Genomic DNA, 17,443 nt, shown 5'->3' on the forward strand with positions numbered 1-17,443 from the left:
GCTACAAAACCTTCACATAAAAATGTTCTCCTGAAATGCAAAGATTTTTGTACCCAACTTGTGACTAGAACCATTCACTCAATGTTAACACAGGTTGGGGAGGGAGAAAATGTGGGGAATTCTGGAACCCAAATATAGAATATAGGTAGTGAAGACAACTTATCAAAGCCTGCTTAAATTTGTTCTGTATTTCTAAATAAAATTCATAGAGGCTTTCTGGGTGGACATTTGCAGATTCTTCCATTTGAGGTAAAGATGCTCATTTTTGCTTAGGAAAAAATGCTTAAATCTGCTACAATAATTAAACAGGATAAGTGGAAAACAGGATAGTATTTTTGATGGGGATTGAATGATGTCAATGCTACCATTTTCCACAGGATATTATTTCCAGGATATTTTTTTCCAGCATAGTACTTTCAAATAAAGCTCCAGAATTTTATCTGTCTGTGTGTTTAGAACTAAAAGAGTTAACCAAGGATGGAAAGAAATAGGGAGGAAGCTGGAGAATTCTTTCAATTAAACAGCTCATCTAGTTAGAACCCAATTAATGTTATGTTTTGGAGAAAAGTTAAGCCAAGATAGACCATTAAGGAGAGAATTGCTCTGTAGGAAGAACTCTACAAAGGGAGCCAAAGGATATGTTTAAATCTCTCTGCCACCATTTCTGTGATCCTAGGAAATAAGGAAAAATTAACATTGTTGTGCCCCTATTGGTACCATACACTCTTTAATGCAACTCAATGAATTCAGGAGGTAGCAATCCCCATATTTGGTGGTGAGGAGAGGAAGAAAGTCTCATGGAGATTAAATAGCTTGTCCAGGGTCAAGAAAGAGAAACACAATCAGGATTCAAAATCAAGTACCCTCCTGGGTCTCAGCTTCCTGTGGAAGAAGATTGGACAGTGGAGGTTGGACTGTGGTTCCCCGATATCCAGGAAACCACCAGAGCCTAATGGAAATCAGCTCATCATGAGCTCATGATTCTTTACTACTTTACTTGAAAAACATCTCAGTGCTTCTTCCTATCTATCTTAAGCTGATCAGAAACTCATGCCGCAGAGACACATCTTTGATTAATAAAAGGTTGCTAAGGGAACTATTCTTTAATGACTATTTTGTGCCAAAAATCTTTCAAAACAATGGTTCTCACGGAAAGCAAACTACATAAAGAAGTTCTTCAATAATGCAACCATTGGTAATCTTGGCACACATCAAGAGCCAAGGACCTTCCTGGCTCCCCAGAGCCATGACTCCATGGGTGACCAAAGCCTCTCTAACATCCTGTCTTAAAGAAAAAGCCTCCCTGGGCTCTGCTGCCTACCAAGGCTCCAGAACAATGTATCTCATACCAAATGGGATCTCCTTTATACCCTGGGAGGTTTGGAGTTTTGTCTTTCTTACAGATGTTCTGTTCCAATATTTTAACCTCTAAACTTCAAGTTACTGAAAACAGGGTCTGTGCTTGCTCTTTCACATAGTTCAAACTCAGCAAGTATTTATTAAATGGCACAAGATTTTTGGTCTTTCAGGTGTACTGTACAAAGCATAGGGGAAGGAGCTTCCATCTGCCACTAAAGCCACTAAAGCAAAAAGTGCATGCCAGCAGACATCTTCTCAGCTTGAAGATGAGGTCTTTGCACAAGAACTTAAAATGTTTATGAAACCTTAAGGTCTTGGTAGAACATCTTATACCTTTGAGCATAACATCTTATACCTTTGAATACCATCTTATACTATAAACTTAAAATGTTTATGAAGCCTTAAGGTCTTGGTAGAACATCTTATACCTTTAAATACCACACTACAAAAATTATTACCAAAATTTCTTGTGATAACAGTGTGGTTGCATTTATCTGTAACTAACCCACCAGATTTTTACCCCCTCTGATAGATTATATGATCTAAACTTTAGCTGTAGGAAGAAGATTAAAGGGAGATGTACTTTTTCTGCATACTTCCCACCCCATTCATTTGGAATAGAGTGATGTGGCTTAGAGTCTTTTCATAACAGAATAATATAAATTTGTGTGATCTTTAGATATTTTGACCTCGGAGAAATAGCTGTTATTATGATAAAACAATAATGTATGCTTCTCCTTATAAGTTTTCTAGGTCCATGTGTTACTGGTACTTATGTCAAGGGAAATCCTGCATTTAAATAATGTACACTAGGGAAAAGTTGGGAATGTGATGAAACAAGAAGGGCAATTTGGAGGAATGACAGGATCTACTCGATTCATATAGAAAAGTACCATTTTTGTATTAACAGAGATTCAGACATGCTCCATTCACCAGGGTGATTTTTGTACTCTTATTTATGGACTTGAATTTATATTATCTACAACATTATAGACAGAAGATCCTGCACCATATCCCATGGTTCAGGAGAAATTTTTGCTATGTAAAAGCAGAGTATGTTGATAGTATTAATTTTGTTAGCTGTATAACAAAACAAAAAGAAGCAAATGCGGGCCTTGTAGGAGGCAGGTTCAGCCTGTATAGTCTAGAGGAAGGCAGGAGGCATTTAAAAACCAATTGCCTGGGCTGGGGATGTAGCTCAATGATATAGCACTTATGTTGCATGCATGAGGCCCTAGGTTTGATCCCCAATACTGCAAAAATTTTAAAAACCAATGGCTTAGAGGCTGGGGTTGGAACTCAGTGGTAGAGCACTTGCCTAGCATGTGTGAGGCACTGGGTTCAATCCTTAGCACCACATAAAATAATAAATAAATAAAAGTTAAAAAGGTTTAAAAAAAACACCAATGGCTTAGGAAGGACTGTATTGTATCCCTATGTTAAACACCTAAGAAAACACACCAATGTGTCAAAGATGCAAGGAGCAATATCAGTAAACATTCATTATAATATAAAAACTTAATTCATAACATTAAAAAGTGCAACTATTTTAAAACATCCTAGAAGTATCAGAAGTATCCAGTTGAGTATTTAATTAACAAAGTTTCTTTCTCAGCTGCCTGCTGAGTGCTTCACTTGATTATCATGACTTTGTATTTCTGAAAGAGCTCTATCAGCTGATGCTGGCTTGCTTCAGGATCAGGGAAACAGGTAAAAGGGCTTCAAGTTTAAGGAAAAAAAGTCAAGTCAAGCAGTCTCTCAACCCCCAATTATATTGACACCTAAATTTCTTTTCAATCAAGGTATAAAAAATTTGTTTAATAACTACTTTACCTTTATATGCTTTACTCCACAGCTAACCACTCTGTTTGGCTGATATGGATCCCAGGAAATATCAAAAATCTGTCAAAAAAAAAAAAGTCGGTCATTTTATGTGTTTCTATCTTCTTCTGGAAACCAGTACAACTGCTAAGTCTCTATCCTAAAACACTTAGAGTACAAGGTAACCTGCACAGAATGGAACACTGGGATTCAGCTTTGGGAACAAGTCAGGTACAGCTAACTGTTCACCACCTAGTGTCTACTTACCTTTGGCCTGAATAGAGCGGTAATTAACCCCAGCACTGAGAACTGGTATCATATTTTATTTTTGTTCATCTGGGATAAACAAATTCTCATGATTTAGGGTAATTTTTAAATCAAATTTCTACCTTTATTTGCAGTGCAGATAAAACACTTTGGAGACAGTTTTTCAATAAAAATTAAAGAATTATAAAATGCTTCCTTTTAGCTAGGAAGATTTTTGTCAACTACAACTTAATGTGACCAACATCTTCTAATCATCACAGAATGTGAGACAAAGTTAGTTATCTGACACTAATTAGCCCACCTAAAATAGTCCTTTAAACCTTCATTTTAATTTGACCCAAAATACTCACATTTCCAATTCTCTAAGGAACTGAAAACACAGGAGCTAATCCTATTTGTCATTCTTTAAAAGCTACCAGAGAGACTACAGGGAGTTCCATTTCCATTTGGAGACAGGGAAGAGAGGTCCACCAACACTGAAAGTCAAATGTGTCTATCCTGATTGTTTAAAATATGTTTTTCTAGGATTCATTCAAGACACTCTCATTAGGTGGTTTTGGAATAGAGTCTACAACATTATAGACAGAAGATCCTGCATCATATCCCATAGTTTTCTAAGTAAGACCTGAATTTTTAAATAGTCTCCAGGAGATTCTGATGCAGGTGGTCCATGGACCACATTCTGTGAAGTACTCAGAAGGGGAAGGGAACAATTGTCAGGGACAAAGTCTAGACAAGCGAAGGAACCTAAGCCACTAGCTTGTCATCACCTAGAAAGGAGCAATTATGGGCTCCAGAAAGTGCACTAAAGAAAAAAGACTTGGTCCAAGGATTCGTTTTCCCTATTTGAGCTCAGTCCCAGCATCTCTAACCTTAACTTCATTATCTCCAAAATGGATAATTCTACCTCAGTTTGGTTATAAGTTAAGATGGGCTAGGGTTGTGGCTCAATGGTAGAATGCTTGCCTAGCATGTGTGAGGCTCTGGGTTTGATTCTCAGCACCATATATAAATAAATGAATAAAATAAAGGCCTATCAACATCTATATATATATATATATATATATATATATATATATATATATATGATCAGTTAAGATAATGTGAATGAAATCACTTTGCAGGTTACAAAGCACTATTATACAAATGTAATATGTTAAGTATTTTAGTGACTAAAATAATCTTGAAGTTAATCATAAGCAACCAATAACTCATACTGGCACCAATAATAAAGACATCAGTAATAAAGAACAAATTATGTGATACAAATTAACAGGGCCTAGGGACAGTGGAAGGTATTTCATTAAAGAAATCTGGACTCATTTCTCACTAGACTAACACTGCACTTTTTACAATCTACCCCCAATTGGAAAATATAACTGTGCAAAAAGGACAGTCATTGAGATCAGATAAGCTGGTCACGTGACATGTTAAAAGCAGCAACTTAGAGAAATTAAATTTAACTGAACAGAGGCCTTTGCAAACTGGGCAGCCCTCAGGACCAGCATAGATTCAAGAGCTCCACCCTGAAACATATGCAGGCAGGACACATAAGTCAGGTACCAATAGCTCAGATGGTGCTAGAGCTTGGCATTTGCCTCATTTACGCATGGTCTGCTCAGTTGGCAGCCTGCAATTCACTGAAGCTCAGCTGCTATGATAGGATGAGCCTCAGTTACTTGTTTCAAAAGTACACTTCTAAGTTAGGCTTTTGGTTTGTGGATTGGTAGGGACTTAAGACATGGAGACAGGGTCAGGCCAAATTTAGTTTAACAGGAATTTAACAACACACTAAAAGCACTTTATATATGCAAAGGTATAGAAAGTTTGTATACAAAGGTCTACACATCAGGCCATTTTTCTAAGTAAGGATATTTTACTGGTTATAAGCATTTACAATATTTTTTCCAAGGCAATAGATCCAAAAGTCTAACATAGTATATTAAACCAGACTAATGTAATATATTAGATCAGGCTGTATAAAATGATGCAGAATTAGAAGTAGTAATTTCAGAATTACTTAGAAATTACATGAAGTTTGTTTTCATCAGAGTTGGTTAGGGCATCCCATTCCTGTGTACTGGGTCTCAAGTCCACTTTTGGTAATCACTGGCTGTTCATGTATTAATCCAGTCCAACACAACTTGCAAGATATGTATAATAGGATCACAGTATGAGCAGGAAAAGTAACAACCAAAACTCAAGAACTGAAATATTTCAACATAAATATTTCATTAAGTACTAAGTATCTATTAAACTCAGATCCCTGGGGTCAGGGGAAAAACTCAGTGGGACAGTGCTTGTCCAGCATACACAAGGTCCTGGGTTCAAACCCCAGCACTGAAAGAGAAAAAAAAGAAATAAAATCGTTGAGGGTAAAGTCCTTTTGTTACTATGCAGTAAAATCTCTCTAGGGGATTCTACATGCAGCTAGGGTTGGAATCCACTGAATCAAAGGGGCCCCAGACCTTTTTCAACACTTAAATTATATTGCTTGTCACTGCTAGGTTTTGTGAAGACCTGTTCCTGGAGAGGAATTTGCAACAGCTGTGAAGTCCCTTCATAACTGTACATCTCCGGATGAACGTAGCATTCTTATAAAATATTTTCAGAGTTCCAATTATGCAAGAGATAATGAACTTAAAGTTTAATTATGGCCTCATTCTATATAGAAAGATAATTATATTGTATAGAAACACAAAACAACTAGAAATTCAAGGTAAGATATTCATGCAAGTTCATTTTTCTTTTAAACTAGAAAGCAAGACAAGAAAGGAGTCGAATTATTCAAGTATGCAAGACACTGGAGAAATTTGAATTCTGACCAGTTGTGTGCATATAGCTGCTCCATTCTTTACCTTGCCAGCCATGACTACATGGAATTAACATTTCTCATCACACTGACTTCAATATGAATGGTAATCAGGCCACAGTGTGCATTCAACATTCTCAAATATAACAATCACAAAATTGTCATTACAGTCATTTGAAATTAAAATGCATACCCTTATAATCATGAATATTTCTAGCAATTATTTCCATGTCTAAATGAATACATCAAAACTACATATATAATTTAAATTTTAATTCTATTTTGATTTTAGGAAGAAGTCAAGTGCCAGCATCAAAAGTTTGCTTTAGGGCTGGAGTTGTAGCTCAGTGGTAGAGCACTTGCCTCGCAACTATGAGGCACTGGGTTCAATCCAGCACCACATAAAAACAAACAAAGGCATTGCGTCTATATACAACTTAAGAAAAAAAAAGATTAAAAAAAGTTTCTTCATCTATGAAAAGCAGTAGAAATTCAAAGTTTGTGATATCTAGAAACAATGATGCCAACATAGCACACTACATCATTAGTAAAAGAAACAGTATGTTTATAAATTGACTTTGTAGTGGGAAAAAACCTACATGTAACACATTTATTTTTTAGAAATATACTAATCTGAGAAGCAGTATCACAATTATGCTACAGTTTTGAAAACTGAATAGTTTGATCTAACAAAGGTCTTACCCGGTCGGAATGGCCAGTGGCTGACGCCAGAAGTTTTCCCTTCCTCCAATCCCAAATGCAGACAGTGTTTTTGGCATCCAGTCCCACAGAGGCTAAACGCTAAAAAAAAAAAAAAAAATGAATAATTTAATATCTGAAAGTGATGTGAATATTTCCTATTACTCAAGTTTACTTTCAACAAATAGTGATTTCTTCCTATAGGACAGGCATTGAATTTCTTATGAACTGATTTCTTGAAATCCATTCTAAACACAGAGCAAAAGGTATAATAGATGACTTCCATTAGTAGGTACCAAAATTTTAAAAAACTAAAAGCCACTGCTCATGTGTCTTTTTGAAAAAAGGAAGAACATATTCAAACTCTCATGAGGTCCTGAAAGATCAGCAGAAGTTATAGGACCAGAACTTGAAAGCAAGGGTTAATTTTTTTTTTTTTAGTTTAAAATCTTAATGTCAGACCTAGGAAACCTCAGAGATTTTAAAACATGTCCTTAAGAAAGATCTCTGCTGTAATTTTTCATCAAGGGTTTCAGCAATGGAAATAAGATGTGGTTGTGTTTTTATTCATATAATTAGAATGGGTGAATTCCACACATTTTTTTTAGTAGTAAAAAATAAAAAAAAAGAAAGCAGCTAAACATGGGAAAGGTAAGATTCTTATTTGAATGAAAAAAAGTCAAAAGAAATGGATATTGTTCATTTGTAGTGACAGGTCCTATAGTTACCTACAAAAGCATTTTTTTTGTTTTTAATTTTTTTTTTGGTTGTTGATAGACCGTTATTTAATTTATTTATATGTGGTGCTGAGAATCGAACACAGTGCCTCACACATGCTAGACAAGTGCTCTACCACTGAACCACTTACCCCTAGATAAGCATTTCTATTGCCTTTTGTCAATTGTGAACTAATGGGCCATTTATTATTTTCTAAATATCATTTGGTTCCAGTGAACTCTGTCCAGGGAATATAGCAGACCTGAAGCAATAGGCATCAACAAGCCGTGAAATCCATAATTGTAAACAAATAAGAGTTATTTTTCTCAATTGACAGTTGCCTATCTGCAATCCACCCCATCCCACCCTTCAAAATAAAGCCCTAAGGGAATAGCTAGGATTCTAAATGAAATAACATGTACGAAGAACTAATAGTTAAAGATGGATCACCCTCCACTGCATTACATTTTCTTGTTATATTTCAGAACAAATTTTAGATGTTTGCTTGAAGTAATGAGATTAGAGAATGTGCATATAGATACACATAGAAGCACAAATTTACACTTATACATACATATGCATCCTGACACATTCATTCAATTTAATCAGGAAGTCAACAAAACTGCAAGCCTGAACAAATTATCACTACCCAGCCACCACTGCTCTTTAGATGTGGCATGTATGCATCATTCTGACAAAACTGAATGAGGTTACCAACTAGTAAAATTAAAATCACATATGTCAGGGGCCTACATATATAATAAATCTAGCGCTAGAAAGAAATAACTACTAAGTTTGACTGAATAATGACTAAACTAGCAGAGAACACCAAGTAAATGTGAATTATTTAAAAAGAAGTCAAACCTGGTCAACTCCTATAATTACTGAATTTTTTATAAACTCCTAGTTGTCAAGTTTCTGTGAATAATATCCCAGATCATTTCATGGCACTTATTTACAAAACCAAGTCCAAAATTTACCAAAAACTGAATTGAAGGAATTAACTGACAGAAGATGATAAAGACAAAGGAAGGGTGGCAAAGGCACACAGAAAAGCACAGCCTTAGCAGGAAGGCACATGCAGTGGCAGCCAGGAATGACCATTTCCATCCTTTACTGTAACATATTAACATCTTTTCTGGCAAGCGTTGCTATAGATCCAGTGAAGGGGATATATCTTTGATGTAGAGACTGGGAAGGTTTCACCCTTGAAGTGTCTTCAAAGAATGGTTCTCTTCAAGGGGCCACGCAAGTAAGCAAAGCACAAGACTTGGCAGAGGAATCTTACTAACTTGTCCAATTTGATTACTTTGGAACTTGGACCTAACCTAGAAGGCCCATCTACAAAGTGTGGAATTCATTCAATGGTACCCTGAGATCGTACTGGTTTTAAAGAAAGGTTCAACACTTCCTTCAGTTGATGAAAAGCGTTATCAAGAAACTAAGAGGGGATCAGAAGTTACTTAAACTAAATTGGACATGGCTCTAATTTGGAACTTAGTGGGCAGTGGCAGTGAGAATAGGAAGGGGAGAATGAATGTCAGAGTTATTGTACAGAAACTTGAAACAAATACGCAAGAATTGATGACTGCTCGAATTGGGAGTGATGGGGAGAAGGAGTCAGAAATAGCCTCAAGGTAAAGAGTCAAAGAGAATCTTCTCAGTGGATTATTAGGTGATGTTACCTTCTGAAATCAAGGGGTAGAACATGATGCTCAGGACTTGAGGTCTGCAAAAATGGCTGGGTCCAGTCCTTATTCTAAGGGGGAAGCTACAATGGATGTCAAAATGGAATTGCTGAATCATGGGGGGCCTACCTTCATAAGCTCATGACTTCTTCTATGGAGGTTTTTTTAAACCAGACAGTGGGGAACCAACACTGGTGCTTACACAGAGCTTGATAACAGTACAACAAGCTTGGAAAAGGGTCAAAGCTGTGAGGAATTCAAGGAAGAAGGCTGCCAAGAGAAGCCACAAAGGTTGGCTATGTGCCTTCTAATTTTAGGTGAATTGTAAAAAGTAATTAAGGAAAACATAAATAGAGAAAGATACACACCTGTCCATCTGAGTCAAAAGCCAAGCAGGCAACTCCATGTGTGTGAACATCTTTGAGAATAGACACAGTCTGGACATTATAGGAATCCCATATGCAAATATACGGCTCCTTCCCAACTTGGCCAGTTGCAATGAGAGTTTTATCTGGGTGTAAGGCAAGGCTGAAAGAGAAAAATGTCCTCTTTTTACATCTTCCAATTACATAAAAGACAGACAGTGATCATCTTTTATTCAAATTTGTTTCTCATTTTAAATCATCTAATGAGCTGATTTCAAAACCAAGAGTCTAAGGTATCCCAAAGTAATTAATTACCTGATGGGTCCAAGTTGAAATGTTTAACTTTGGTAAAGAGAGGGTTAGTACAATTTGATGATTTCATCTGATCTTACCTATTTGGTTACCTTGAAAAGCAGATACTATTATAACTCTCCAATTAGAAAATCTGTATGAGTCTATAATGCTTTATATGATGATGGGTACTTACAAAACATTGCTCTACTTTCAAGCTAGCTTTTGACTTAAATTTGGTGGGGGTAACCTTGTTGCTAGGAGAAAGTTCATTTCTCCAATCAATTAAACCTGCCTGCAGGAACACTGCATACTGTCCTCATTAGGATTTCAAAGCACGGACAGGTCCCAAAGTGAAGTGCTGTTTCTGAGACCATTGTCATAGATTATGCATTTTAAATGAAAATTTCCATTTTACATAAATCACTGTGACACCAAGAAAACTGCCAATTACTAGGCTGGTGGTTTGTGTAGCAATTTTCCTCAGTAGTCCAATCAAAATAAAACTTTGTCAAAAATATCAAGGAATCTGTAGCAGTCGAGAGAGAAAGGTTATCATCATTATTCTTAGGTGAGAACATCACTATAATGTTTCAAATTCATTGCATGAAGAAGTTGTGCCTTCTAAAAACATGTGTTAGAATTTTAAAAAATAAAAACAAAAAAGAGCACATTACCCAAGGAAACTGATAATTCTGTTCACAGAATAAGCAGAAATACAATGTTTCACAAATTCAATTTTCAGTATCAGCTCAGTGAAAAAAAGTAGACTTAAGAGTCTACTCTTAGATGTGTACTCTTATTAATTTCCATATGTTATTAAGTATATGCTCTGGAATAGGACACCTGGATTTGCCTATTGGCTGCCCCTGACTATCTCTGGTTTCTATGGACAAATTAATTTTTTTGTGGGCAAATTGCTCTCTTTTGCTTGCTTTCCTCATCAACCAAATAGAGATACTATATAGAAATAGATGATGTAATCAATCTATAGAATTTACTACAGTGCCCAGCACAGACTGAGCACAGTACAAGTTTCATCATCATCATCTGTGTGACTGGCATTATATGGATATGAGCAACACATGCATGTCTGTTTGATTTTGAAAGGGCATGTTGCACCCAAACAGTTTTAAATGCCAGTTAGACATGTACAAGTGTCTTCTAGAAAACATCCTTGAGGATCTTCATAAGGAAGTAATATAAAAAAAGGAAACTCATTCATAACAGGTGAATGATAGGGCTTTGAAACTTTCTACGCTTGTAGTACCTTTTAGCAATTAGAGTTGTTAAGAGATGATAGACAAAGTATAAAAGGAGCCTTTCAGTCTGTTTTTGGGGGATATATCTGGTAGATGGCTTATAAGTATGATAATTTTCCATTACTAAAAAAAACTGAGATAACTAACTTAAGGAGAGAATAGGTTTATTTTGGCTGTTTCAGAGGTTTCAGTCCTTAATCAGCTGGCCCCATTCCTTTGGCCAATTGCATGATGCAGCAGCACATGATACAGAGTAACACATCATGATTGGGAGAAGCAAACAGAAGTGAAAGAGGAAGGGCTCTTCCCCCTCCTCTTCCCCCAATGGTCTCCCACCAGGTCCCAACACCTCTCAACATCCCCCACCCCAGGGAGCAGGTGTTCACTACCTGGACCTTTGGGAAACACTTCAGATGCAAACTACAGCAGGAAATATCCTAGCAAACTGCAGGAAGATTAGAAATGCCATGCATGTGTCATTAAACTAAGTGGCTGGAGGCTGTCTATGAAAACCCTGTGACAAACTGGTATATTTTATTTCATTAATTCATTAAACAAAACTAAGGATTGGGTATGTGAGATATAGTGTAATAGATATATAAACAGAAAAGACACTGCCTGTGTTTCACAGAGCCCACCTTAAGGAGGACAGACATATAAAGAAATAATTATATAATATCATCATTGTATGTGTGCATGCCCACACATACAATGACATAGCAAGAGGGAATATGGAGAGACCAGCTACCCAGGATATTAGAGAGAGCTTAACTTCATATAAAAGACAAGATGCAAAAGGGGATTCACGGAAAAAGACAATTGGGCACAAAATGAGATGGGTCCAGCAGGCAAGGGCAGCTGATGAAAGTCCACTTAACCAGGCTGGGAAGTTAGGTCACCACCAACTATTACAAGCATGTTTCACAGTAAAATGCAAAGGACAGATAAGTCATGGGTATTCATGGGAGAGGCAAAGAAATTAGCTAGGAACTATGGGGGAGATAGTGAGATAAGATAGGTAAAGGATGAATCAGGAGCTTTTAGGGAAAGAGAAAAAGAGGGTTTAGAATGTTTGAGGTTAAGGAAAAACATGAGCATGTCAAAGTCAATAGAAGTTTTTGGCTTGGGCAACGGGGTTTTGTGACACACACAGTATACTAGAATCTGAAGCCTGTGAGTCTGTCTTTGGGAAAATTGGTCTGAATTCCATCCAGTTGTTAGTGGGGAAACCAAGGAGATGTCCTCAGGTGAGCACTGGAGTCCTAAGGGCTATGAATAAGAGGATTTGACTGAGTGCATACTTAATAAAAGCAGTTGTTTTCCAACACTAAATAGTTCCTAGAATATGATATGGCAGACTAAGCATTAAATACTTGCAGAAGGGAGCAATATGATGCAATAGAGGCATCCAGAAATTGTTCACAGGACAGACTAAAGCAACAGGCATACAACCATATATGCAGGTAAGTGGCAGTGGGCAAGTACCAGAAATCAACAGCAGAGAGATCAAGACCTGGTGAAATTCATAAACTAGCAATTACAGCAAGAGAAATGGAGAACCCCAACACCTTGTAGAAGTACCACATCCAGGAGAAGGGAACTCTCTAAAAGTGAAAGAGAAAGTTGCATGATGGTGCAGAAGTCTATATCCTACAGACATACAGCCTAAAGCAAGAAGAGATGTGGAATCTGCCCAGCAGGTTAACCTTAGAGAAGTTCACTTCAACCCCCTTGAGAAGGGTCCTATTATCTGAAACTGTACTGCTTTGTGGTTCAGAAGCCCCAGCATATTCATATCTCCTGGACCCTGTGGACACGCTACTGCATTGGCTGGGCAGTGGTAGACTCAAGAGTCTTGGCTCAAGGGAGTGACTGGAACACAAGCCTGCTGGGAGTTCTATTCTGTAGGTCTTGATGCAGAGAAAAGCATAGGATACTGCCCTTTGGAGTCAACAGATAGAGGGGTCTGCCCTCTGAGATGTGGGGAAAGAAGAGTCAGCTGTGATTTTGCCCAGGAGCCAGGATTGAAGATGACAGATCCTGCAGTTCCTTTACCCCATTCCAGCACAGAACTTGGTGGTTTGGTTGCCCCCTCTGCCTTTGGAGGCATTGAGGATCTGCCATGGTGGAGGAAGGGAAAGTCACATTTAAAGTCAAACCCATTGAACTAACAGCAGATTTCTTAGAAGAAATCCTAAAGGCCAGGAGGACATGATGGATGCATTTCAAATCCTGTAAGAAAGCAACTGTCAACCAAGATTACTATGCCCAGCGACATTATCCTTCAGAATCAACAAAGAAAATCCTTCCAAGAAAAGAATAAACTAAGGGAATTCATGACCACTAGACCAACATTTCAAAAGAGGCTTAAGGAAAATTTACACCTCAAAGAGGAAGAAAGATAATCACCATCATGACAGCACATGGAAGAATCAATCCCATTAGAAGAGATGCACAAATGAGAAATGAAACATTATCAAAAAAGTAAACTATCAAACTTAAAAGACAAATAAAAACAAAGAATATGAAAAATAACCAGAAAAAAATAAATCAATAAAATGACAGGAAAAGTCTATACTTTTCAGTAATAACCAAATATAAATGGTATTAATTCTCTGATAAAAAGACCAAGTGTGATGGCGCGCACCGATAAGCCCAGCAACTAAGGGCTGAGGCAGGAAGATCAAAAATTCAAGGCCAATCTTGACAACTTAGTGAGACTGTCTCAAAAACAGTAAGTGAAACATCCCTGGGGATGTAGCTCAGTGGTACATCAATTCCCAGTACTCCCCCCTTTCAAAAAAAAAAAAAGAAAAAAAAGAAAAAACCCAACAGACTGGATTAAAATAAGAACCAACAATACCCTGTCTCTTAGAAACTTGCCTTATGTGCAAAGATATTCAGACAGAAGGTGAAAAGATGGTATATTAGTCAGCTTTTCATCATTGTGACCAAAATATCTGACAACAACTTAGAAGAAGAAAAGTTTATCTGGGGCTTAGTTTCAGGGTCCTTCCATGGTCAGACAACTCCACTGCTCTGGGTCTGAAATGAAGCAGAACATGATGGTAGGGGAAAGCTGCTCAGCTCATGGCAGCCAGAAGTAGAAAGGAGAGCAGGAGCAAGAAACCAAATATAACCCTCAAGGGCACATTCCCCATGACCTACTTCCTCCAGTCACACCATACCTGCCTACAGTTACCACCTGTAATCCATACAAAATTATTAATCCATCAGATGTACTGATCTACCAGTTAGGTCATAACTTTGATCATCTAATTATTTCATATCTGAACTTTCCTTCATTGTCTACCATTAACTTTTGGGGGGACATCTCATCCAAATAACAGATGGAAAATCATGTGAATGGAATTCGAAAGCAAGCAGGAGTAGCTGTACTTATATCTAACAAAATAAACTTTAAGACAAAATCAGTAGACAAAGGAGGTTACTATATATTGATCAAGGGAAAAATTCATCAAGAAGACATGATGATTATAAATTTATATGCCCCAAACATTGGAGCACCCATTATATAAAATATACAGCACTAGATGTAAAGGGAGAGAAAGACCCAATACAGTAATATTATAGTGGATAATTCTAATACTGCATTCTCACGAATAGATAGATCATCTAAGACCAAAAAAAATTAACAAATATCAGAGCTAAATTTTACTACAGATTGAGTAGACTTAACAGACATCTGCAGAATACTTCATTCAATGGCTGAAGAGTACATATTCTTTTTATCAGAGCATGGAGTTGTTGTTTTTTTTCCTGAAATACTAGGCCACAAAATCTTCAACAAATTTTAAGAAACTGAAATAACACCCTGTATCTTCTCTGATCACAATGAAATGAAGCTAGAAATCAACAAGTACAGAAATTATACAAACACATGGAGACTGAAGAACACATTTTCAACAAACAGTTTTTCGTTGCAAGTCAGAAAAAAAATTAAAAATCTGTTGAATCAAATGAAAATGAAACAGAACATACCAATACAAATGTGGGATAAAGCAAAAGCAGTACCAAGAAGGAAATTTACAGCAGTGAATGCCTACATAAAAAAAAGCAAATCTCAAACAGCTAATGATGCATCTTAAGGTCTTAGAAAAGCAATAACCAATCAAACTCAAAATCAGTAGAAGGAAAGAAATAAGATCAGAACAGGAATAAATGATATAGAGACTGGAAGAATAATAGAAAAAGATCAAAAAAGCAAAGCTGGTTCTTAGAGAAAGGTTTATCAAATTTTTTTTTCAAACTCAAAAAGAGAAGACCCAAATAAATAAAATTACAGGTGCAAAACAGACATTACAACTGATAACCACAGAGATTCAAAAGATCATTAGGGAATATTGTGAGGAACTATATTGCTAATAAAATTGAACCAAGAGGATATAAAAAACCTAAATAAACCAATAACAAATAATGAGAGTAAATCAGTAATAAAAATTCTCCAAACAAATGAAAGCCCAGAGGATAACTTCACTGCTGAATTTTATCAAACTTTTAAAGAGGAACACCAGCGCTTCCAAACTATTCCATGAATAAGGGAAAGAATTCTTCCAAACTCATTCTATGAGGCCAGAATTACCCTGCTACCAAAACCTGACAAGGACACATATACACACAAAAATAAATAAATAAATAAATAGATAGATAGATAAATAAATAAATAGATAAATAAATAAATAAATAAAAGTACAGGCCAATATTCTTGATGAACATAGAGGCAAAATTCCTCAATAAAACACTAGCAATTAGAAATCAACATACTATATACCGTGATAAAGTTGGTTTTATTCCAGATACAAGGACAGTTCAACATATACAAATGGAGTAGATCACAATAACAGAATCAAGAATAAAAATTACAATCATCTCCATAGATGAAAAAAAAAAGCATTTGATAAGATTTAACACCCCTTCATGATAAAGGTCTTGAAATTAGGTATAGAAGGGTCATGCCTCTACATAACAGAAGCTATTATATGACAGACCCTTAGCCAACATCATACTCAAAGAAGAAATGCTTTGTTTTCCCCCCAAAGATCAAGAACATGACAAGTCGTGTCCACTCTCATCATTCTTATTCAATATGGTACTAGAAATTTTGGTCAGAGAAATTAGGCAAGAGAGAGAAAAAAGCACACAGATATGAGGTCAAATTATCACTTTTTGCAGATGTTGTGATTCTAAACATTCCCATCCAAAGACTATTAGAACTGATAAACTCAGAAAACTCTCAGGATACAAAAATCAACATACAAAAATCTGTAATTATTCTACACACCAAAAAATGAACTCAGAAAAATGTCATGAAACTAATCCCCTATACAATAGCCACCCTCCACACCCACCCACTCCCCCCACCCCCCCACACACACTCCCCCCACCCCCCCCACACCCCTAAGGACATAAAAGACCTGCACAATGAAAATTACAAAATACTGAAGAAAAAACTTCAAGGAAACACTGAATGGTGGCAAGACCTTCCATGTTCTTGGGCTGGAAGAATGAAGATTGTTAAAATGGCCCTACTACCCAAAGTAATTACAGATTCAATGTAATTTCCATCAGAATAGAAGTGATATTCTTCACAGAATTAGGGGGGAAAAATCCCAAATTTCACATGGAAGCACAGAAGACCTGGATAGTCAAAGCAATTCTGAGCAAAGACAAAACAAAACTGTAGGCATCATAATACCTCAAAACATACTGCAGAGCCACAGCAACTAAAACAGTCTGGCATTCGCATAAAAAACAGACACATAAAAACAAAGCAATGAAACAGAATGAGGACCCAGAAGTAAGTCCATACATCTTCAACCAACTGATTTCCAACAAACTGCCAAAAATATACACTGAAGAAAGAAGAACCTCTTCAACAAATAGTACTGGGAAACTGGATATCCACATATAAGATTGAAATTAGACCCCCATCTTTTGCCCCATACAAAATCAACTCAAAATGAATCAAAAACCTCAATGTAATAAGACCCAAAACTCTGAAAATACTAAAAGAATATATACAGGGAAAACTATCAAGATACTAACACAGGCAAAGATTTCCTAGATAGGACTCCAAAAGCATAGTGAACAAAAGCAAGATTTAACAAGTAGGATTACCTAAAATTAAAAAGCTTTTGCACA

The 17,443-nt window shown here is 36.6% G+C and overlaps 1 protein-coding gene across 1 annotated transcript in view; it reads right to left on the reverse strand.

Moving 5' to 3' along the window:
* Nucleotides 1–17,443, reverse strand: part of EML6 (EMAP like 6) — a 260,325-nt gene that overhangs the window by 144,257 nt on the left and 98,625 nt on the right. The window contains exons 3-5 of the mRNA XM_081264735.1: nt 9,732–9,891; nt 6,962–7,060; nt 3,193–3,261 (exon numbers count right to left, since the gene is read on the reverse strand). Of these exons, the coding sequence (XP_081120861.1) occupies nt 3,193–3,261; nt 6,962–7,060; nt 9,732–9,891 (328 nt within the window). The remainder of the gene's footprint in view (nt 1–3,192; nt 3,262–6,961; nt 7,061–9,731; nt 9,892–17,443) is intronic.

The sequence above is a fragment of the Spermophilus citellus genome, assembly GCF_964194105.1.
Source record: "Spermophilus citellus genome assembly, chromosome: 13".
NCBI lineage: Eukaryota > Metazoa > Chordata > Mammalia > Rodentia > Sciuridae > Spermophilus > Spermophilus citellus.